At 37.6% G+C, this 23,921-nt stretch overlaps 3 protein-coding genes across 5 annotated transcripts; 1 reads left to right on the top strand and 2 right to left on the bottom strand.

Moving 5' to 3' along the window:
* Positions 1-346: 346 nt before the first annotated feature.
* Positions 347-4,808, bottom strand: LOC119986694 (peroxisome biogenesis protein 19-1-like). The gene is made up of 5 exons (XM_038831356.1): positions 4,650-4,808; positions 4,524-4,572; positions 4,137-4,419; positions 1,588-1,904; positions 347-686 (listed from the first exon to the last, which is right to left on the bottom strand). The coding sequence occupies exons 1-5, from the start codon at positions 4,687-4,689 to the stop codon at positions 641-643; spliced, it is 735 nt and encodes a 244-aa protein (XP_038687284.1). The 5' UTR covers positions 4,690-4,808; the 3' UTR covers positions 347-640.
* A 1,126-nt stretch (positions 4,809-5,934) lies between these two features.
* Positions 5,935-12,571, top strand: LOC119986571 (asparagine--tRNA ligase, chloroplastic/mitochondrial-like). Its single transcript, XM_038831191.1, has 15 exons — positions 5,935-6,427; positions 6,515-6,583; positions 6,827-6,937; positions 7,349-7,453; positions 8,254-8,391; positions 8,725-8,805; positions 8,994-9,071; positions 9,170-9,238; positions 9,388-9,462; positions 9,581-9,664; positions 9,823-9,909; positions 10,008-10,103; positions 10,197-10,271; positions 11,225-11,351; positions 12,232-12,571. Exons 1-15 carry the CDS (start codon positions 6,044-6,046, stop codon positions 12,345-12,347), a joined length of 1,695 nt encoding a protein of 564 aa, XP_038687119.1. The 5' UTR covers positions 5,935-6,043; the 3' UTR covers positions 12,348-12,571.
* Positions 12,572-13,280: 709 nt separating this feature from the next.
* LOC119986675 (protein transport protein SEC16A homolog) lies at positions 13,281-22,437 on the bottom strand. 3 transcript variants are annotated; one of them, XM_038831332.1, is made up of 14 exons: positions 22,302-22,437; positions 20,300-22,140; positions 19,826-20,146; positions 18,697-18,825; positions 18,500-18,622; positions 18,180-18,350; positions 16,901-17,026; positions 16,684-16,818; positions 16,217-16,344; positions 16,028-16,136; positions 15,603-15,920; positions 15,344-15,484; positions 14,940-15,238; positions 13,741-14,254 (listed from the first exon to the last, which is right to left on the bottom strand). In XM_038831332.1, the coding sequence occupies exons 2-14, from the start codon at positions 21,962-21,964 to the stop codon at positions 13,741-13,743; spliced, it is 4,179 nt and encodes a 1,392-aa protein (XP_038687260.1). In that variant the 5' UTR covers positions 21,965-22,140; positions 22,302-22,437. The 3 variants fall into 3 exon arrangements, with proteins under 3 accessions (XP_038687262.1, XP_038687260.1, XP_038687261.1); XM_038831333.1 differs by having other exon boundaries at positions 20,300-22,202; positions 22,302-22,429; XM_038831334.1 differs by lacking the exon at positions 22,302-22,437 and having other exon boundaries at positions 13,281-14,254; positions 20,300-21,964.
* Positions 22,438-23,921: the final 1,484 nt, after the last annotated feature.

The raw sequence follows: 23,921 nt of genomic DNA, 5'->3' as shown, positions 1-23,921 counted from the left end.
TACACATATACACAAATAATGTCTGGCTTGAATAGGGCTCGGGCCGGGTCAAAATTGGTCAGAGGTGTCGGGCTTCGAGCCATGCCCGACCCCAAAAATGGAGTCCAGGCCCTCCCAAGGGGTCAGGCCAAACCCGAACCAAATGGTGACCCCTATTCATCAGTGCCTCCTCGCTCTATGGCTACATTCAACCATTTTTTTGCAGGAAGTTTAGTGCGTTGGCTGTAGTGCTGTGTGTGTAAATACTAAATAAATAGGCTTTGTTGGCCCAACAGTTGGCAGTTTGGGCTCAAATTTTATCATCACTGTCTCAAAAACCTTGAAAAAAAATTATACACAGAAAGTATGACACAATATGGAGAATATAGAACTATTTAGCACAGTAATAAAAGCATGAAATCCAACCAAATAAAAAGCAATTTTCAGTAAGAACTTTAAAAGGCTCTCTCAAGTTCTTCCCCCGCTTCACTCAAGCTTAACATGAAAGTACCTAATTGTTTACCAATTTGCCACTTACAGTACCTGAAATTTGCAGAAGATCACTTCTTTGATCTTTCTCAATAGTATATCATAAAAAGAATATTCCATGAAATGAAGGAAAAGCAATGGGAACAAGAAACTGATCGGACCAACGAGAACTTCACATTATACAGCAATTTCCTTGTGACTCGAGCATCCCCGGTGTTCTGCAAGGAAATATACTCATCAGCGCCTGACACGTGGGAAAGAAACGCGTACACATATTCGATGCACCTAAATATGAATCCATTCTGACAAGGCAAAATAATATTTTTATTCTAGAACAGAAAAAATTTCAAGGAAAGTGTAAGTGTATACACAGAGAAATGGAAATTCTAGATAGTGTATTAGTGTATGATGATACATGAAACTAAAATACCAATTTACTAATTTCATCTATCCCCAGAAGCACACTGATGAACCATCAATCTTGACTAGGAAAACAAAAATTGCCCCGGCCAGTCACTCACAAACTACTCGTTACGAGCTTATCTCCAGCTCTGTTCATTTTTGCAAACGAACCATACGAAAGCCTACTATAAAACTCAAATAATAAGGAGACCCGAGCACGAGCTTAGGAAATTATCATTTGTAGGCTCAAGAGAACCTATATAATTTAATGGGGACTTAGATTGTATAAAACAAAGTTTAATAGAAGTACATTTACACACAATGACGTATCATAGCCATGGCAAAATTCTACATTTGAGAGAGTTCACGCCACTTCCAATAAGTTATATTTAATAGAAGGTTTGGTTGAGCTTAGCTGAATCTCTTAGTTGGACTGAAAGTGCAAGCTCTAACTCGGACTAAAACATGATTTGAGCTCGAGTTTATGTTTTTGTAGCTCAATCAAGCTCTGCTCAAGCTCAAGGTCAGTTCTTTAGAAATGAATTGAGTCTTTCATCCTTGTTGGCTTATCCCTTTTATCCACTCCAATAATATTAATAGTAACTAAAGAAGAGATGAGCAATGGCAGAGCATGAAAACCGATTATATTACATGCTATCAATTGAAAATAGCTAAATGATTTAGACGGTTTCAAGAACTGAAAGTGTAAGTACTCACATTTGACCAAGACTAGCCAAATCAAAATCAGGAGCAAGTTCGCGCACGATATCACTTGGTGGTTGGCCACATTCTTGCATTTTTTGCATTAGCTCAACAATCTTGGCGAAGTTACTGGGATCATTGTCATAAACATCATTAAGTTCTTTTATGAGCTGATATTGACGGCAGTAACGTTCATAGTCTTCTTTGCTCAAACTGGTTTTACGCTCTTCCAACCAGTTTGGATACCTTTCTCCAATTTCCTTCATGGGTTCATAAAGAATTTCTTTAGACAAAAGCTGTTGCATCATGGTCTCCACAATAGATTCCATATCCTAGCCAATATAATCAAATCAAGGGAAAGTGAGTACTTATTCTCCAAGATATTCTGAAACTCGCGAATTGAAAAGTCTTAATAGAAGAAGAGAATCCAAAAGCTAAAGGCACAGACCACAAAACCATGCAAATCATTCTCCAAGATAGAAGAAAAGAAGTCCAATGTTTTGCAAACACTCAAGCAACACATAGTCTGGTCCCTAGTTTCTTTGGCCGGAGAAATTCGGCCGAAGTTTGACAGACATTAAGTCCAAGCACAAACTTTTCTAATGATGCTACTATGTGAGAAGTTCCTGCTATCAAATAAAGTGGTTATCATCTTCAGCCAAATTTAAAAATGTTAGCAGAAACTAGTGAAGACCATTCAAAAATAGACTCCCATTACCTTTCATATGGAAAAAAATCTCTATCCAATGACATTAGTGCACATAAAATGTGGCATTATCAAAACTTACCATTAACAAATTAAAAAAATCAAAGAAGTAGCCGCTTTTTGCCTTTGGTAGCTTGTAACAATTAAAAGACAATGGAAGGTTGAGTCCCTTCATATGTGAAATTTCCGCATATAATTTTCTCACTCTTAAGGAAAATGTAATAAACTATACACACACGCAGATTATGAAATAACAGTAATGACATTTCCTCCCCAAAAAAAGGTTTAAATCAAGCATTAGACACTAAAGCCCAATAAAAAGAAATCTGTGAGCAAACTGGGAGATGGAACAATATGCAAAGACATCCACAAGTAAGGAATAGAAATGTAGCATTAGAGGAAGAAGAGCTGTTAACTTCCATTTAAACCACGGTGGAAGGGGAAATACATCATTATCACCTCAAGCAATGGTTTTGGGAACAAGGACTGATTGCGTTGGTTTAAACAAGGATGGTGAGCTACCATTTAAAAAAGTAAATAAATTACAGGTAAAGTGGATACAATGGTATAATTATTAAGAAGCACTATAACTCCCAATTCAAACTCCTTTCAACCTACAAGCATAGTTTGCAACAGCGTAATTACATCACAATTTTACACAGTTCACTCAGGGGCAGGGGACGTAGCCTAGTAGGGGCCATCCCAAATCTTCTCGAAATATTTTCTATATATATCATATATATATTAATGTATATCATATTTTGTTGATTCTTTTCTTTTATATTGTAGGTGTATTACAAAGGCAACATTAATTCAATCTTCAAAATTCAAATTAGGCATACATAAAAAAAAATTATGAATTTTATTATTACTAAAAATTAAAAAATAGATTCATCCTATTTTCTTTATTTTGTCTCTTACCTTTTTTTGGGTCTTATCAGTTTAATTTGTTCTCCGTTTACTTATTCAATAAAATCACAATATAAGGGCTCTCCTTTCATTCCGAATTTTTTCTTTACTCAATATAATTTTCGTGCTCTCTTCTATGGCAAAAAAATCTTCTGTTTTTTGAATGGAAAAAAATTCTTATTTTTTATAAGAACACTAAATAATAAGTGGAAGCATATGCGTAGAACGATAATTGCCACTAACAAATGAAACCTACTCTAGTAATATTATTGATCGGTAAGTTTGAGAACCACAGATTTATTAGTCTGGCACCACCGAAGGAAAATTCGTGGCTCCGCTACTGCTTAGACTTGCATTTACCTAATAAAGCTCAAAGATATCATGTAGAAGAACGATGAGGGTAGTGTGGTTATAACAGTAGTCATTTCTTTTGTTCCCATACTCGGATCCAAATTCACATACTTACAGCCTTACACTCGTGGAAGCGCAAGTCAGTTTTATTAGTAATTGTGTCACAAAAACACTGGTATGGTTCCCTGACAAAGAAAGAGAGGCGATATATGGAAATACTAATGTCCGTGATCCACTCACAACAAAGAATATATACCCTATAGTCCTAGACAAATCTTGATCAAATCAATAAAAATACTTAAAGGCCTACCCATGCACATTAGCACAAGAACTTTCAGAAAGCCCATAAAATATTTCATTTGACAATAGAATTCCGAAATTAAAACACATAAAAAGCACAACCAAACAACTAAATACAAAAGAAAATCAATTCAGTAAGCCAGTACCCTAAACCCATCAGTATAAAACTATAACCATGGATTGTCCACTAACGTTTGAGGAAAATTACTAACGACCTACGCCCGCAATAAGATTTTCCACTAGTTGCATGCTCGTAAACCCAATCAGCTGTGAATGAAACTAAAATAAAGCAAACTACCTGTGAGCCAGCAAGCTCCTCAAATTGCTTGACCCAATCCTCCATCATTTCATCCTTAGGGAAATCATCCAATTGGGCACTGGTCACCGACTCCACTCCTTTAACAGCCTCCCTAGTCTGCTCCCTGAGCTTGTCAAGCGCCTCTGCCACATGGGCATCCTTTGAAACCTTCTGCTTCCCCTTCTTCTTGCTCTTCAAGTCCGGCAATCCCATCCCCAGTCCTTGAACCCCTTTTGGCAACAAAGCAGACTCCTTTCTGCTCTCTGCACCATCCCCTTCACTCCTGTGAGTGAACAATAACCCACAAACAACCACTTATTCAGATAGATTAACAGAACCAAATGGCATATATGCACACAAGAACACATTTGCTCATAAAGAAGGTACCTTTGTTGAGAATTAGAGAGGTTGAGGCTTTGGAAATCATCCAAGGCACCTGATTAAACAAGAAGTTGAATTCACACATGAGAAAAGGAATTAAGGGAAAGAAAAGGATGAGAGATTGGAACTTACTGTCAAGCAGGGCGTCTAAATCATCGGTTTGGTTGGCCATGACTTCACCAATCTCTCTCTCCTTAGAACAGCGTCTCTCGACTGTACACGCTCTTTCTCTGTCTCTCCGGAACCAATTGCGGAATCCGGATACCCAAATACCCCCAACAAAACTTCCAATTGCGTGGGGTTAACCGGAGGTTCTCTCCACGTTCGGAATCTTCGGATAGCTACCTAGTGCTCATTCTATTTTTCGTATGGACCGTCAAATGGCGTCAATAACATCAAAGATATTTTTAAATTTCTCAGGAAAAATGAACCGAAAAAATTCATGTAATAAAATACAAATGTCTAAATAAGCCCAAGACCTTTTTTTCCTCGAAAGCAAGCCATTGTGTAGGGATTACAAGTTACAACGGATCGAGTAGTCTTCTAATTAAAGTAAATAGACTCTTTCTATTTAAGATATTTTATACTAAAACTACTTAAAAAAATATTTAGATTTTTAAAACTGAAACCGTTTCAAAATCGTTAACTACCCATTTATTGTTTTACTTTTTTTTCATAAATGATTTGATGATCATTTCTAAACCCACAAATCTAAAATCCAACCCAATCCAAACTCATACGTGAAACACAAATCATGCATTAAAAAGTAAAAACATTATAAAATAACAGAATAATAATTAAGTATGATTCTATTAATATTAATATATAATTTATCTTATAATAACAATTCAAATTAGTATAATTTATATTGTTATTAGTACTATTATATAAATATATAATTCAATTATTTTTTTATTATAATCTGAATTATCGTGTTATTATAGTATGAATGTATGATTTATCATTAACTTATGTTATTTTATTTAATATGATTTATCATGTTATAATTTGGCATCCTAGTATTATATTTAACTTTTTTTTATCAAACTATTCGGGTACCTTAAACCTAACATTAAAAACCAAACCCTACCTAAATATGTGACGGGTTTGAAAATCAAAATCGAAATCGTTTCTAAATCCTATAGGATCGATTTTTTGAGTTTTAAAATAATCGGTACCCTTCAGATAACACGCGAGTCATTTTTTTTTTTGTCATCCCTAATTATGTCTTAGGTTTTGGTCTAGAATCATCTATTTTCAGACATGGACAAATCACAAATCAACTCTCAAAACTTTAGATATGGGTCAAAAGCTGGGTAATGTTTGCGTTTAATAAAAAGTAGAGAGAATGAATTGAAATATACGAGAACATATGCTTTTTACAATAATCTCACACTCCAGGGATCACATTGTAAAGGCAAGAGTTATCAGTTTGTGAGACTTTGAGGTTTACGCTCCCTCCCAAAGTAAAGATTTATACAGGGGCCCTGCAAGAGCAAAGAATCCGACACTATCCCACCAAATATATGGCGGCGGCTCTTGCGCCGGCCATTTCTCTCCGGTTAAGACCCTACAATTCCCTCCGGTTCTTCTCCACAATTCCCCTAATCCTCTCAAATTACCATGCGTTCACTCCAATTATTTTCCGGCCGTCCCGATTTTCCGGCCGGAGATTCTTCTCCGCTGTAGTTACCGGAGCTCTCCATGCCAGAGAGAGGAAAATGCCGGAATTTAACGAGAAATCGATCGGTGACACGGGGACAAGCAAAGTCGGGGAGTTCAGGAAGAAATTGAAGGTCGTTGATATAAAAGGCGGTCCCGATGAAGGTCTGGACCGGCTAGGGCAGATACTTCCCGTTACAGGCTGGGTTCGGACTGTTCGGGTCCAGAGTAGCATTACATTTATCGAGGTACGCCGTGATAGCAGGTATTTTCATATATCTTGTTTTGATTGCGGTGTATTTGCTTGGTTGCTGAGATAGCAGAATCTAATGTAGATTAATGATGGCTCGTGCCTTTCGAACATGCAATGTGTGGTAGATTCAGATGCTGAAGGCTACGATCAGGTATCAAAACAATGCTCTTTTTTTCCCCCTAATTCACACCTGCATTTGCTATCTCGACTTGATGCGTATTCAGTTTAATTTGTTTAGTCGTTGTTGATTTTTCTTGCTATACTATACTTGATAGGAGTGTGGATAGTTTAAAGATAAAGAATTCATTCTGAGAGTATGGTTTTTCCAGTATTTTAATGTGGTTTTTGGCAACTTATATATTGTACTCATTCAAGTTTTGGAGCTCATTAATAGGTAGAATCTGGACTGATCGCTACTGGTGCATCCATATGGGTACAAGGGACTGTTGTGGAGAGCCAAGGATCAAAGCAAAAAGTGGAATTGAAGGTCAACAAAATTGTTGTGGTATGGTGGTGCTTTTCGCTCTTTCATGATCCACTTGATTTGATGCAATTTGACTTAATTTCTACTACCAAAATTTCCTCCCCTGTTTGATTTACAATGTCATCAGCTTTATTTTGTCCTAGTACTTTAAGAGGACTACATGTTTGTGGTTGTTATTATTTTTTGTGAAATCTGTGCTCACATGGATATGTGATTTAGGCAATGTCATGGTTATGAAAATTCTTACACTCCTATATCAGTGCATGTGTTTTGTGGTTGCAATAATTAAGATGGCTACAATTATTGGGGATTACAAAATGTGGTCTTCAGGTTATAGGACTCGACTGTTCCTATTGTCTTGTGTTTTCCATTGTGCATATTATGTGAATCGTGCTCTTAGCAACTTGTTACCATATGTCTATACTTATTCAGGTTGGCAAGTGCGATCCCTCCTTTCCCATTCAGAAGAAAAGGGTCAGCAGAGAATTTTTAAGAACTAAAGCGCATCTTCGTCCAAGAACTAACACATTTGGTGCGGTAGGATTTTGCTACATCTGAGTAAAATATGCTATTATCTTTCTTCCCCATGCATTTCTGCAATGTAGAACGAAAGTGATATTATAAATTAGTTGGGTGTATTTGTGTCTTTTTCTGTTCTTTTTTTTTTCCACTTTTGCCACTCATTTTAAACTTTTCTTCTATATCATGCCATCAAATTATGCTAATGTGTATTTGACAAGCAGGGGCACCTTTGATCAGTATGGGATGCCTTTTCAACTAGAATCTTAGAATAATATCAATTCAAAGTTCAAACATTCTATTTCAACAGCTCTGCTTTTGTTTTTCGATATTGGTTGTATCCATTGCCCTTTCCAAATGATATTCTAGCTATGAATACAATTTATTCGTGACACTATTGGAGGTGATTCAAGTTCTGACGACTAAGGCTAAACACACTCTGGAGTCTGGCCCAAAGGTTTGGCTTCCTCTTGATGTCCAAAGTCCAAAGCTCTGAAGAGTTGAGCTCTTTTTTGGCAAGACAAATTTTACTCAAAATAATTGCATCTACTTTGCTCTAGACTGGTTTTTTAATTGAAGTCCGAGCATGGTATGATCATTAAATGGCCTTACAACTTATACCCCTCAGGCTTGGTGGACTTAAGCTTCAGTCCAAATTGCTCACTTCTACTATCTTTGTCCCATTGCATTGTTGCCTTTAGGCACGATTTTGATCCAAGCACCCTGAACATATTCTTCAGTGACATATCTGTATCTGTGAACAATAATTTTGAAGCAGTAAGGTAAGCCGGTATCTTACGCATATGTGATTGTTCTAGGTTGCAAGAGTGAGGAATGCCTTGGCTTATGCAACACACAAATTTTTTCAAGAAAATGGATTTGTTTGGGTCTCAAGTCCTATCATCACAGCCTCTGATTGTGAAGGAGCGGGTGAACAGTTCTGTGTAACCACTCTGGTATTTACTATAGCTTAGAATAATTTTTATTTTTCAATCAAAGTATTATATTTAGATTACCAAATGAATTGTTAATATACTAGTACAGCTATTTTCAGGTGTATTTGATTTTATCAGTCTTGCATTATTTAGAAAAAAATGTGTGCATTAATATACATTGTTGCTATGATCAAACACAACATATGATTCAAATCACATGACCAAGAGGTTATTGCTTTTATTGTGGTAAATACTAAATATGATATAATGGTTGGTTGGGGAGTATTATAGTATATGCTTTTAGCTCAGTGATATACTTATGTTTTTTGGGATTTTTTTGGGCAAAATAAACGGATTCCGAGCTCTCGAGATGCTGCTGATTCTCATCTGGATGCCATTCCAAAAACAAAGGAGGGGTTAATAGATTGGTCACAGGTTAGTAATATCCATATTTTTCATACTTATATGAAGTCAACAGCTCAAAAGCATGCCAAGATTCATCAATCTTTTTATATAGGACAAGAAGCTGGGATTGTTTTAACTTTTAACCATGATCAAAGACATCTGTTACTTAGATATCTTAATTACAATAGGTGTAATTTTTTTCTTTGTTTCTTTATCAGGATTTTTTTGGTGAACCAGCTTTTTTGACCGTCTCTGGCCAACTTAATGGTGAAACATATGCTACAGCTCTGTCAGATGTATATATTTTCTGCCCTATGTTTCCTTGTTCTGTTCTCGAATTGGTGATGAAAACAATGATAATTCTTTTTCCTATGTCCCTGTCTACTTTTGGTAGGTGTATACATTCGGTCCCACATTTCGAGCAGAAAATTCTCACACTTCTAGGCACTTATCTGAATTTTGGGTAAGAATTCACTGTTTAAACTTTGAACTTATACGATAGTTTTATCACTTAATGCCTTTTTGTTGATTCCTGAGTTTAATGCCTATGGTTCCATGCATTACAACAAAGTATCTTACATTTTTCCTTCTCTCTCCTTTCCGTTGTTTAAGATGATTGAACCAGAGCTTGCATTTGCTGATCTAAATGATGACATGGCCTGTGCCACTGCCTATCTCCAGTATGTAGTATGTTACCTTTCTTATGCATCATGAATTAAAAATTCTTCAGGAAACCATGCCTACCCATGCACGTGGTTGAAATTCTTCACTGGTTAAAAATGATTTTATATTTTTTGTTTGGAAGGTGAGACATATCCTTGAAAACTGCAAGGAAGACATGAACTTCTTCAATACTTGGATTGAGAAAGGAATAATTGATCGATTGAGTGTATGAGCTCTCAGTGTAACTTATCCTTATTAAACCTTTCTGTTAGATCTGTTTTTTATCTTATGCTTTGGTTCTTGACGTGGCTGTAAATGTAATTTCAAAGACATCATCTATCTTTTGAGCTCTGATTATAGAAAACATCTTTGCTTGATTAACAGGATGTGGCTGAGAAGGACTTTGTGCAGTTGACTTATACTGATGCAATTGACCTTCTTCTTAGAGCAAATAAGAAATTTGAGTTCCCAGTAATAGTCTCTCTTCTGTGAAAAGCCATGGTTCACATAATCATTTCAGTGTGGATGTGAATTGTACACATAATCTTGCTCACTTTGAATGTTTTTAGGTCAAATGGGGATGTGATTTGCAGAGTGAGCATGAACGTTACATAACTGAAGAGGCTTTTGGTGGATGCCCAGTAATAATTAGAGACTATCCAAAGGCATGTCCTTCCCCTCCTCCATGCTCTCTCTAGCAGAAACAAATATTTGAATTTTTATTTGTGATCTGGAAATAATGCTTTGAAGTTCTTCAGGAAATCAAAGCATTCTATATGCGGAAAAATGATGATGGGAAGACTGTTGCAGCCATGGACATGTTGGTTCCTCGGGTAATTATGCAACTTTTTTCATTTATTTTGTTAATTAATTTGAGCCGGTCATAGAATAATTACTTGCAACACGCACAAGTTTTATGCAGCTTATCATCCTTGTTAATTTGTTGTGCTCATGGAATAAAAAAAGACGATTGTAGATTGTTATTGATTTATTCTTTGCAAAATAAAGTTCAATAAAAGTTTATTAAGATATACTTTTCATGAAGTTTTATTTTTCATAAATCATGGGGTGTTATTAATTTTTAAGGGAAGGGGAATAAAATCTTGCACCTTGTGCAAATTATATGGGGCAGGCCGCCACTAGGTCAACTCTTGCTTCTTTTTTCGTGAAGTTCTCCTGCAGTTTATGCAACTATAGATTATGTTATCCTTGTTGATGCAAGAATGAAAATTAGACTGTCTTTTGAAGGGTTTGTGCAACTCAAAATATTTATTCTATTTTATACTATGTCAAAACATGTGAACATGTGGCCAGCAGGCCAGGGGTGCAACCTAGAGGTCTTGGGTTCAATACCTATAAACTACTTCTCCACGTGTTATGTGGGGTAAGGTTTTTGTACATCCTGTTATTCCTGCATGTCCCAGACCCCACCCACTACGGGAGCCTTGTGCACGGAAGTTGTTTACCTTTATACCACATTAAAACGAACAAATAATTCAATAAAAGGTGTTCTTTTCCAGATCATTCAGTCTCACATGACCTTTATTCGTCTGTTTCATGTGTATTTAATCTCTTTGGAGTCCAAGACACAAAGTTTGAAGGAAGTTGAGTAAACAGTGCAGTAAATGCATCTTGGGTGATGGTTGGGAGAGACAGGGTTTGCATGCAATTTCTGCAGATATAATATTCCATCCTTTTTGCTCAATATTCATGTATGAGAATAACAAGTTTTATACTTGTATGGTGCTCTTGATATTGATTGTTCTTTGTTCTTTTCCCTGTGCAGGTCGGTGAGCTAATGGGCGGAAGCCAAAGAGAAGAACGACTTGAATATCTGGAGGAGCGCTTGGATGAATTAAAGCTAAATAGGGGCAGCTACTGGTGGTATCTTGATTTGCGTCGTTATGGCTCAGGTCTGTATTTTCTTTTCTCGAATTCGACAGTTTCAGTTAGTTTCTAAGAATAGTGATTCTAATTTATGTTTGATGATTGAAGTAACTGATATCAATTATATGTTTCAACACTACTGTAATTACTTGAAAATGATTATTTACTGACTGTACTTTAATAGAATATATGAATTTGATATCTAAATTGAGGCAGATTAGAAGTATGTACCATTGACAGCAGGTGTAGAGTATCTTAAGAGACTAGTGTCAATTAATCAGTTGAAACTGCTATAATTTTTGGGAAATTACTAATCCCAAAAATTAAATTAGGTAGCCTGCTTTACCTGAAAGACAGTGAGCTTGTTGTCATTGTTGTCTGCTTCATTTTGGAGCTGAGGTTATACCTTTTACGAGTCGTTTTCTCTATGCATAATACATGACGCCATAACCTAATTTGCTTTCTAATTTCGTCAAAGGACTTGAAGATTATACCGATCCAGCTGTACTTTTCAAGATCACTAAAAATCCTTCGAGTCTTTTCCCACCATCCCTTACCATGAACACATGTAAATTAAGTAACATATATGTAACCTTACCAGTCCCAGAGGACCCAGACCAATCCTCATATGCTCAAGCTCATTAAGTGCATGCTGAGCCTGGACCCAAGCTGTGACGGAGTGATTTGCTAGTTGCTCAGCTTATTTACAGCCCTAATCATTGGTGTGAGGTGAATGGTTGAAAGTGAAATCTGACAACTAGAGAAGTAATTGGACATGGAAATTATGCAACCTCCATTTAGTTGCATCTGTTCTTGGGTTGAATTTTTTGAGAATTTTTTTTGTTCAAAATTATTGTTCAAAATTCTGTTCAAAGATGTTTCTAACATCTTTTCTTGTTTGTCCAGTTCCTCATGCAGGCTTTGGACTGGGCTTTGAAAGACTGGTACAGTTTGCAACTGGAATAGAAAACATAAGAGATGCAATACCATTCCCTAGGACACCTGGTTCAGCTGAATTTTAATACCAAGTTTCATATAGATGTATATGTCTTCCCTGGTTATTCTCAAGTTCTTTGAATGTCCTAACGTGAATTGGGCGGCTGAACTTTTATTTTTTATTTTTACGTGTTAAATACCACAAAGAATTATGCTTGTGGTTGGAATCGAATCTTGGACACTTATGTCTAACTCATTCAATTGCCAACCAAGCCAAACATTACAGATTCACGAGAAAACTTTCATTGAAGGATCGTTCTCCGTACTTGTGGATACAACCCACTAACAAAATTTTCTGATAAGGATTTTCATTTTAGTGCCCCCTCTGCCACCCCCAATATATATTATATATGCTGAGCTTATCGGAGTACAGGGCAATTTCTGTACACCGGAGGCAAAGATTTTACATATATAATCAAAAAGGAGCATAAGGTAATACAGGGCAATTTCTGTACACCGGAGGCAAAGATTTTACATATATAATCAAAAAGGAGCATAAGGTAGTACAGGGCAATTTCTGTACGCCGGAGGCAAAGATTTTCATATATGATCAAAAAGGAGCATAAGGTTCAGCAACAACCAAGAGAAACTGAAAGAATAGAAGTAACCACCAACCTATGGACACCAGAAATTTGGAGCTGGGTCTCTACGCCAAGAGGTTGTAGGAGCTGCCCAGTGCCCACTAGGCTAATCTATGAGTCTAGGGGTCATATTCTCTCCTTGCACGATTAATGGATCAAGTTATCCCTTTAGTAAGGCTACTGCGAGTCTCCTTAAAAGTAAAATATTTCATTTGCCTAATGGAAGATTGTATTCAACAGAGGAGACATTAAATTTCAAAAGCAGCATCAGTGGAAATTCAGCCTCAATCCGGTCACCCATCAAATTTACCAATGAACCAACAAAACAAAGTGTTCCTCTAAAAGAAAATAACATAACGTTCTATATAAAAAAGAAAAGGAAAAACAAAACATGATGTTTATTTTCATATTTGGCAAATCAGTACACTATCCTTTATATCCTCCAGATAATATTGTGTATCTTCTACTTATCTCAAGGGGAAATTCTTGTTTTCAACAAATGAACAAATGATGCCAATGCAGGCTTCGTTTGTTTTAGAGGGAAAAAAAACAGGGGAAGAAAAAGAAAACAGCCCCTCGGCATCAGATGGCGGCAGCTCCTAAGAACATTCAGGAGAAAAGGCTACATTTAATAGGACAGTTAAATATGCCATTTAACATACATGTGAGAACAAGGAGGGTTATCGGACTGGGAGGACAGAGAGAATTCGGCGAAAGATCGTGTACTTTAGCCAATTCCGGAGCGCCACCATTTTTGTTATGAGAGCAAGCCCATTCTTACCATTGTATAGACCCCAAGGGACAAAACTTTGATATTTACATCTTCACTACTCTAAGCTCAAAGCTCCACCTCATGAAGGTCATCCCCAAAACTGCCACCCCTGGTTGGCATACCCATCATAGAGGGTCCATTGGTCATATAAGATGATGGAGGAATTCCCAATGCCTCCCCTAGTGGTTTTGTTTCACCAATCTTAGGGGCATCAGTGAAGCTTCCACTCCATGATGCTGTTCGACGTGAATGAGACGGGTGGGGGCCCTTGCCATTAATCATTGGTCTTTTGTTAGAGATATCATCCATACTTGGGAACCTTTGAATTGGAGACATTGATGATGAAGGGGTAGTCTGCAAAGGGTCATTGATTGTTGATGACAAAGGAGTTCCATTTGGCGCAGCATCTTCATGTACGCTTTCTGTTGTTATAGCCTCCATTGTCTGTTCACTTAATGGTGCAGGTGCGGGAATAAAAAACTTTGCATTGGCTGCACCAGCAGGTTTGATAGATTGAAATGAAGGAGACTGGAACGAGTTTGCAAGGCTTCCACCACCTCGGTTGAATGTGTCAACATACCTGTCAAAAGCCCATTGAAACATAGTTATCAAGAATGATATACGAACAGCTGAATCAAATGATTGCATTGATGCTTTGGCACAATAATGATCATCACATCTTCGAAAACCAAGTTCCCATGCAGCCAAGTTAACGATAAATAGAAATTCTGAATGCCAATGTAACATCAAGTTCAAACATATCCATAGACCAGAAGTTAAGCCACTGGTAGAAATCTTCATCTGTCTGTCTACTATGAAACAACGCGTATTGCATGTCTATCAACAAACACAAAGCCTACAACTACTATGTTGGTGGAACAAAATCTAGCAGTTCAGTCCCTTAAATGGTAAATGTCATCCAAGTCCTGAAGCAGAGACTCAAATGTTCTAAGCACTTCAAAAGATAATCACATTAGTCACACTAAGTATTCAATGACTAAATTAATGTAATTAAGCTCATAACAGGTTCCGTATCTCTTCTTCCCCCACATGCAGCATTCCAAAAAGAGGGCCGAACCAATAATCCATATCTCTCAACCATAATTGAAAGCTGTAATCACATCTACTTTGTAACTAATTGTAGCTGTCCAAATAGAGTAACAGTTTTTCGGTGCATTGTGCAATGAAATTTTTGGCCGGGCTTTCCTTCTTTTTCCTTTTCTTTTTCTTAAAAAGTGGGGTGAAGAGGGGAGACTCAAAATTACCTTGCTCGAACGCCCATCCGTCCACGAGCAGAAAATTGATTTGAGCTGCTTGGAATAGGTGGTACCCCTGAAGCATTGTCTGATGATGCATGATTCTTATATTTTGGACTGCTGTCAGGAGGAGAACCTTCATTTTTCAATACAGATTTCATGTTGTAATCAGGTGTTCCATTCTGAAATGGTGCAGTTGTTGGAGGAGGTGGTAGGGCCGCTTCTTCAGCTGGGGGTTCTATGCCTTCTTCTACCCATCTTTTAAGCTTTTCATCGTAATAGAACTTATTGCTTTCACCCAATTTAGCCTGCAAGAGCAACACATAGAAATGTACTATAAATACCAGGGACACCATCCATAATTCTTTCATATAAAAACAAGTCCTTAAATGTAAAGGATATTGAAAAAATACCTGTCGATCAGAGCGAGGCCTTAAGACTAACCCCATTGTCTTCTGTAAAAGCTGTGAACCAAAACCAAAACGAGAAAAGCGAGATGTCCCTCCAGCTTTGCCTTGCGCACTAGATGAGGCTGCTTCCTTCGATGAATCAACCTGATCCCACCACACGTCAGATACATCTCATAATTTGATACCACAAATAAATATACAGCCAACAAGAATTTCCCAATACTATTGCCTGCCGGTTATGTCCTTAAAGGAAATCACACACCTGTCTAGGGGTTCTACCAAAGTCTGGCTCTGACACACTTCTATTTGCCATTGTCTTTCTATTGCTATCAGCTGCCCACTCACTTATTGGCTCCATCGAAGCAGAAGGCATTAATGATGACATGGTCATTGTTGATTGACTAGCTGATACTCTTGGGCCCATTGGTTGCTGATAATGATCAATGGCTTGAGCATTTCCTTGTAAAGTCATAGGTGCTGGAGGAGGCAGCCCACCAACAACACGATGCGCAGTACTATCAAAGAAGTTGAGCAATTTACCCACTATTTTTGCCGGTGCTAAATTAGCTGCATATCCACCCTGCAAAACAAAATTGATCAATCAGAATCAGAAAGATTCATCTATGGTTGGCGAAAACACAATTAGTCACAGTTGTGCCTGGCTAATAAGTTTCTTTCCAGATATACCTGTTGATGGGTTCTAATCCTCTCCTCAAGAGACAACACTAACTGTTTCCATGTCTCAACTTCAGGTGCCCGACCAGTTTTTAGTGATTTTAATACTGCTTGACAGTACCTAAATTAAGCTCACCATGTTATAAAAAAAACTGAATGTAGCATTGCATGAAATATCAATGACGAAAAGTTAATGCATACTTCAATGACTCTGAAACTTTTCCCACTTCAGCCAGCATATGTGCATATATGAGCTTGTATGGCTGAAATGGCAGAAGCATAAACTGAGAGTTTCCTAGCACCCTTGAATATTCATATAACTCAGTCCTCTGTCCACGCAGACATTAAAACAAATTCAGTCAGATCTCGACAACATTATCCACACAAGATATCGTTAAAGAATGGTCACAAGAATGATGAGTTTGCAAGCCACACAAGGATTCAAAGCTAAAGCTTCTACATTCTAAATTTTGCCTCAGGATATAATAATACTCATACTCCAACTACAAACTTAATACAAATAAACAGAAGTCTGGCCACCCATTTACCCAAACAGTCCAAACCTTCTTCATTTGCAATACCAAGCATGTTTACAATGCAAAGAAAATAAGAAATAAACCAGAAAATCCCAAATTTTGATAGAAAGCTTAATAAAATTATGGAAGAACCTGAATAGCTTCCGGACTAGCATAGGTCCTCGGATACTTCAAGTGATCTGCTCCAATAAGACAGAGCCTTGCACTATCAGAATATGACTCAAAGTTTGCTTCCGCAACCAAATAGCATATGTGCGCAGCAGTAGTCTGAATTGTTAATCAAGTGAGATTCAAGAATACAGTCTTTCATAAAGGCCACAGTGAGAAATACATTAAAATGATATGGTACCTCACTTCTTTCCCTCCATAGGCTATCTCCCAGATGAATAAGCACAAGTTCATCATCTTTCGTTCTGTTTGCTGTTATTACAGCCAAATTCTCTTCCCAATCATCAAGCATGCCATTTGCCCCAGACTGCACTTGCAACAGTGCATCGTGAAAAAGTTAAACGAATAAATAAGAGGGGTAACAAAGAGAATAAGGCACTGGGCAATTTAAGGCAAGACACACATGGATGTGTCTACTTACAAGGAATACAGTAACAATACAGCTGAATCAAGAAAGCAAAAGGACTTGGGATAAACTGGCTTATTCTTCTCACTTGAAAGTTAAATAGTCCAGCATCCAATAGAAAATATAAAAGGCAGCATAAAATGAAGATCACTATCAAAAAGACCAAAGCCATAATAATCATTCTCCCCATCTGTTAATTTTTTCTCTCGTTTCTTGGATATAAGATAGTAGTGTAGCCGTGAGAAAATTTGGGAGAATTCATGTAGGAGATGGTAAAAAGAGGAGGAAGACCTAAAAAAGACGTAGCTAGTAGTACGGAAAAATATGAATTCAATAGGAGTTGTTGAGAGTATGGCCTTTGATAGGAATGAAAGGTGTTAAAAAGAATTCATGTAGTGGATTCTCATTCTCTCATGGATCCATGCATGTAACAAATCCCAAACAGATTACGACAAGGCTTGGATGATGATTCTTTGATGGTAAGATATACAATCCCCCATCAGAAAAATCTAGACCAGAGAATGTAAATGAGCCTTGTGTGATTGGTGTACCAATAACCTTTCTGAAAAATATATGCTCTCTTTGCAAGTAATGTCTAGAGTCAGTCCATCATACCAACTCCATTGTGAGTGCAGTAATAGCTTTTGGGAATTGGGGGCAGAAATTTATGGTAATTGTTTACGTAAGGACCTATTGAGTGGAGGATGAATTAAAAACATTGAAATATGCCAACACTTTTAAGAATCAAAGCCTACCGGAGGATTCTGTATATTTCATTATAATATATGGAGAAAAAGAACCATAAGAGTTACCTAGGAGAGGAGCCATCTATGTGGACATCATGGAAATGTGGTTTTACACTCTTCTTTTTCCAGGGTGACGTCGAAAAGCAAATGAGAATGACATGTACTAATTGATGCTATAGATTCTTTATCTTATTCCTTCTTGTAAAGAAAAGGTCAAAGAGACGCACCCCCTTGGAGCCATTTATTTTCGTAAAATTTATCACATCCTTCAAATAGGGGGAAAAAAAAAAGCATCGCTAGTATATTACCGGTGAACATTGTTGAGGCATATTCATAGCACCAGGAACAATGGCATCAGCTGTCGCACCAGAAACAAAAACATCTTTGGGTTGCCCAGCAATTAGGAGGCACAATGTCCGCAATGGTGATCCTGCTACCAGTTGACGTAATGCCATTTGCTTCACCGTTTCAACATAGAACTGCATAATATTCAAGAGTCACAAACATCATAGGCATGCACACAAACAAGAGCACATGAATAAGCAGGGGAGGGATGACCGAAATAACATCAAATAAACTTGATTTCTCCTCTATGAAATTTATCATAAGGTTCCAGGCAAGAACAAACCTGCTCGCCAAGTTGCGAAGCTAGAACAAGTGCAGGACCCCACAACTGACCTTCTTGAGCACATTGTAAAGCCTCTATTTTTCTACCAGAAACCAACAGATTCTGTACCTCAGAAGCAGTTGCCTAAAAAATGGGTCGAGACTTAGCGAGAATTGAGAATGAAATGAGTGACAGACTCAAGCTATTACATTGCATACCCGTATTTGTCCCTCAGATGGAAAATTCATTACACACTGGTTAAAAGCACCATACTGGCTGTATTGGTTACCATTCCTCTTGACAGATGCAAAAAGTTTAGCAACTGAAGTTTCTGGAATATCGTTCTCCTGACAAGAACAAAAAAAAAGAAAGAAATAGGAATGGCAAATGCCCTTTAGTTTTTTGATGGATTTATAAGAATATAATTACTTCTGAATTATGTTCCTAATAATTGCTGAGAAGCTTGGCAGATAGGGGGAAACCAAGGACCATCTCAAAATGTATTGCAGAGAAGTTGAACCACCATAAATTCTTAGAGCTACAGCAACAAAGAGCAGTAATCCATGACATACTTATAAGTTATAACAGCATTACTTTTCTTATTTACAAAGAAAAGTAGAAAATTTGGATGTTCTCCTGCGTTTTAGCACCCTATTTAAGGTAAATGCATTGGTCATCTATGTCTTGTTTGGCATCACATTCACATACATTTTGTCAAATGATACCAGCATACAAACTCTCTCCAGTGACTTGTATAATCACCAGAAGGATGCAGACCTCTCCTAGTGGTCTCATTTCTTAAAAGAAAATTGTTAAACAATTTAAGATGTAAAGACACATCTGGTGGAGGGTGAAGGGGCTTTATTTAATTTGTTTTGTTCAGTAAATTCAAAATTATATCAAAAGGCCCCAAGAGCTGCCAACTTAGGAGCAAAAACTCATTTGCGTAATAAGAATCCAGAAAATCACGTGAGGCAATACATGACAAAATTGTATTTTCTTCCAAAAAATAATGGACATAATAGATGATTAGATGTATTAGCAAAGTGATAATAACATACACAAGTAATTTGACCCGTTAAAAGGTGCAACATGAACACTTCAGAATCAGAACAGAAAGGGATAAATGATTAGATCAGAAGCAATATATTAAATGCTTAATAACAACAATGATTTTGCATCAATCTGAAAAAGTTTTGGGCCGCTTGGCCCTGTGGGAAGCATCCAATAGAAACACATGGCAACATAAAGCCAAAACACATGCACATATTCTTAATTGTGACAATTTAACCAAGAGAAGCTGCTTAATTGACAAATAAGTTGAGAGGCCAAAAAAATACTACTTACTCTCAATGCAGTGTCAGAGCCAAAAGGAGATCTAAGTTTTCCGTAATGTTGGCATGATATTTTAAGCAACGAGAGAAGCAACTTCAACACTTCACCCTTTCTAAAATCCATGTCAGGGGAGCCACAGTTAGAAATCCTCTCATCAATCCATTTATTTGGCTCTTTGCTTCCTACATTCCCACCAACAAGTGGACCAGGAAAAGATTGGTGGCACAGAGTACGAAAATAATCGCAAGTGGGCGCTCCAATATTTGAGGCATCATTATTCGCTGTTACAACTTCCATCAAATTCAGCAAAGAAATTGTGCCTCCTACAGAGTTCTTCACATAAAACATAGATGATTAGTCCTCCAGTGAAGCCATCAATTCATTATTCAAACAAAAGAGTGGAAGATGGTCCCGTAACAAAAACTAATGAGTTAACTTTGGAGAAATTAATTTTTGGGAAACCAAATGGATATTGAAAAGATTTACCTGGCCTCCATATGATGAGCTGAGTGAAGTAGTCTCTTTCATAACTATGAGCTTCCCGCCAAACCCAAAAGTAACCAAAGCGTGTGGAGGGCGACCGGCAGATGATTGCCCCACGTTGGGAGAATAACTAAACTGCTGACTACTCTGAAATGCTTGCTGGCCAACATTTACAGGTTTTTGACTGCCATAGTAATCATTTGAAAATTGAACTTGTTCATTCTGTTTAACATTCGTCTGATCAAAATGTGGATTTAAATTTCGAGGAACAAAGCCTTGTGTGCCACTGAACCCATTAGCCTCAGCGTGTCCTGGAATTGTGGTCTCATAAGACAAAACGGTGCTTAAAGTATTAAAAGACTCCTGCTGATCCACATGGGCTTTTGCAGAAACCTGAGAACTATAAGAACCCTCCAACTGCCCATTTCCATTGTAACTTGAAAAAGCCTCAGTCTTAGTAACTGTCTCAGGTTGCCACATGTTAAAACCCTGCTGACTATAATTAGCATGAGAATCAGTCCAGCTACCATGTTGGTTATGGCTAATATGAGATTGAGACTCATAGTTGTTAGTTTGCCCGTGTTCACCAGACATACCACTACCATTCTGAGAATAAGCACCAGTAGAAGTAGGCCCATTCTGATTCTGTGGGTCATGAGCTTGCGCTTGAAATGAAGTTGATTGAGCAGCTGAAGTATAGCTCTCCAAGGAGAGCCATTCTTGGGCGATTGTGTCATAATACCAGCCCGGGTATTGAGGATCGAAAATCATATGCTCTGGGTAACCATTGTTCCCGTGTGAAACCTGGTTCCAGCTAGACACACTTTGGGTAGCGGGAGTCTCGGTTACAGCTCCTACGACTGACTGTGCACTTTGTTGCATATAATTAACCTCCGATTTCTGATTGGCAGCAGTCCAGTCACTGCCAGAATTAGCACCATAGCCCCCTTGGACATTCGTTGTAGCATCATAGCCTTCAACTTGATACCATTGCCCTGTATTTGGGTCATATTTCCAACCTGGATACATATTCTCCCAGTACTGACTGCTATTCAGATCCTGCCCATTTGTATCATAAACTTGACCATCTTGGTATTGTGCATAATTGGCTGAATCATCCACCACATTTGCTTCATATCCCTCATTATTAGAAACAATCTTGGCTTCATTACTCGCATTCTCATTACCCCCCAAGTCACCAAAAAGATCCGAGTAAGACCCAAACCCATGATTGTCATTTTGCGCCGAATCAGCATAAAAAGAATTCCAGCCCACCTCCTTAACTGCCCCAGGAGCCCCAGATCCACTTTTGCTTCCTGTCAAATCCGTATCAGTCTTATCCACATTGTTTTCACGACTAGACTCAATTATGTTGTCAACAGCTAGCGTGTTTGAATTACTCTCTTCTTCTGCAGCACCCTCAAACGATCCAGCCCTAGCATCCAAAGAAACATTGTCTCTTTTGGGCTCCTCGAATCCTCCCTCACCGCCCGACTCCTCACCTAAACTGAGATTCGAGAACGCCCTAGCATCATCAGAATCGTTACCCTCTGTAAATTTCGGGGCAGAATCGGCAGCGGCAGTGGGTCCGAAATCGTCGTCAACCAATTTGTCGAAGAAATCCTCATCCGTCTGATCCTCCACTTGGAATGGAGGATTCGAAGCCATCGATTACCAAAACGTTTAGCGACCTCCTCACCGCTCCTCTGGACCCCAATCCCAATTCAAACCCCACAATTCACCAAAATCACCTTCGCCCGATCAAAATGCTCGAAATTCGAGCTCCAACGAAATATACACCCTCAAGATCAGACCAAAAAAGACATATATTCCTTGAAATCAACCTAACAGACGAGCAATATAAGCATACCGAGCAAGATCTAGGGATTCTTAATTCTCTCAAAATCTAAGACAAAAAAAAACACCAAAATTTCGCAATCTTTCGGATCTACTCGCATTGGAGAAAAACAGATTACAATTTTAAATAATACGAGAAATGACTCACCGATCCAGGAAAGATGTTGTCAGAGAGAATCGAAGAGGAAGAGATGGGAGAGCAATCGAATTCGCAGCACCACCCACACCTACACACGAGCATCGTTTTTTCAATCTCAGTTCATTTTTTTAATTTTCTTGATTATGTGTATAATATATTAATATTATGTCTGTGGACTGCGGGTGGGTTTTATTTTTATTTTTAATAACTGTTATTGAATATTTTATTTTAAAAAAATAATGCATTATTAATTTTACTGCCAGATGATATGGGAATAATTTGCTATTTTCACTGAAGTGTAATTATGTGGTTTTCACTTCAATTAACCAAACCCCCCCATACTTGGTAATTAATAGTTACACACACAAACACTCTCCCTCCCTCTCCCTCTCCCTTCTTAGTCCGATGTTTGTGCCACAATTTTAGCCTTACAATGGCAACTTTTTGTCACTTTTGATTATGATTACGTGCAAAATCGGATCCACTTCTCGATTGTTTGGTAATCCATTGTTAAGTTGAACATACGTCTCAGTTTATCAGACTTGAGATTAGGTGGTAGTTGTTTTGCCTATGTACAAGTAGAAAATGTGAACTACGAGATCTCGGAGGTGTATATGGTAACGCTAAGACGCTTAAGTTAGTTTGATAGATAATATCACTAATGAGATAGCTCGGTATTGAGAGCTGGCTTTTTAGTTAGTAGCAAAAAGTGAAAAAGTGAGATAAATTTATCTGAGTGGAAGTTTCCTATGATTTTGGGAGGAATTTTTGGGATTAATACCTTAAAGATCTTTTGCAAATCTTATTGACATCTTCTACTTGTTCGGTGATAAGGTTTTCTTGATGCCCCGAGGTGTTTGATTGCCTGAAGCTCCCGAGGTCATGCTTGTTGATAATGCAGAGGAGTAAGGACCGAGGTGACATATGGCTATGTCAAGATTCTCCCCAGCCTAATCGTCTCTTCGTCATATTGTATGATGACACGTTTCAGCGTCTTATTAGAGGGGTATTTTGATATTATCAGATATATATTTGATATATGTATAATCAAATCCAATTATATATTTGACTAATTTTGTCAACGAAAGTGGGTAAATTTCCATGAGACTTTTTTAAGGTAACTAAAAATTATATCAATAAACACAAAACATATGAACTTCACAAAATTAGATATCTCCAACTCATATATATTCGATCTCGACTCTTGATTGCTAAAAAAAGATTCCGAACAACGAGGACACTCATCTCCTTTACTAGCACCTCATCTGATTTGAGGGTCGGAACATCTCCTGAAGATCACCTCAGAGGACCTCATAGCTCACATTTTCACTTGTGCAAAAAATCAAGGATAACCGAACAATCACCACTGACAACTAACCTGACCACCCGATACATCACCAAGACCGAGCTAGTTCTGAACGTTATCACATATCAAATGAGATAGAACCAAATTTATGTTTACAATATTTAAATGAACAAGTGTTCATGTACTACATATATGTTATATAGGTGTGAGATTACTAGTTAGGAAATAGGAACCCGTACTTTTCTTGTGCATATTAGATATTGGAATTAAGCTTAATTAGTTAGTTAGTCCATCACTAAGGGTAGTAGTTAATGGTTGAATTA

The sequence above is a fragment of the Tripterygium wilfordii genome, chromosome 20, assembly GCF_013401445.1.
Source record: "Tripterygium wilfordii isolate XIE 37 chromosome 20, ASM1340144v1, whole genome shotgun sequence".
In the NCBI taxonomy this organism is placed as follows: Eukaryota; Viridiplantae; Streptophyta; class Magnoliopsida; order Celastrales; family Celastraceae; genus Tripterygium; species Tripterygium wilfordii.
The sequence above is the reverse complement of the archived record's forward strand: the minus strand, read 5'-3'. Positions and strand labels throughout refer to the sequence as shown.

Bases quoted from the DNA above. Each gene is read 5' to 3' on its own strand.
- LOC119986694 (XM_038831356.1), bottom strand. From the start codon at position 4,689: ATGGCCAACCAAACCGATGATTTAGACGCCCTGCTTGACA. The intron at 4,573-4,649 runs GTAAGTTCCAAT...TTGTTTAATCAG, and splicing joins TTTAGACGCCCTGCTTGACA to GTGCCTTGGATGATTTCCAA. The intron at 1,905-4,136 runs GTAGTTTGCTTT...TATATTGGCTAG, and splicing joins AGGAGCTTGCTGGCTCACAG to GATATGGAATCTATTGTGGA.
- LOC119986571 (XM_038831191.1), top strand. From the start codon at position 6,044: ATGGCGGCGGCTCTTGCGCCGGCCATTTCTCTCCGGTTAAGACCCTAC. The intron at 7,454-8,253 runs GTAGGATTTTGC...TGATTGTTCTAG, and splicing joins GAACTAACACATTTGGTGCG to GTTGCAAGAGTGAGGAATGC. The intron at 8,392-8,724 runs GTATTTACTATA...CAAAATAAACGG, and splicing joins AGTTCTGTGTAACCACTCTG to ATTCCGAGCTCTCGAGATGC.
- LOC119986675 (XM_038831332.1), bottom strand. From the start codon at position 21,964: ATGGCTTCGAATCCTCCATTCCAAGTGGAGGATCAGACGGATGAGGAT. The intron at 16,819-16,900 runs GTACCATATCAT...TTAACAATTCAG, and splicing joins TATGGAGGGAAAGAAGTGAG to ACTACTGCTGCGCACATATG. The intron at 16,345-16,683 runs GTTCTTCCATAA...CTGCGTGGACAG, and splicing joins CTAGTCCGGAAGCTATTCAG to AGGACTGAGTTATATGAATA.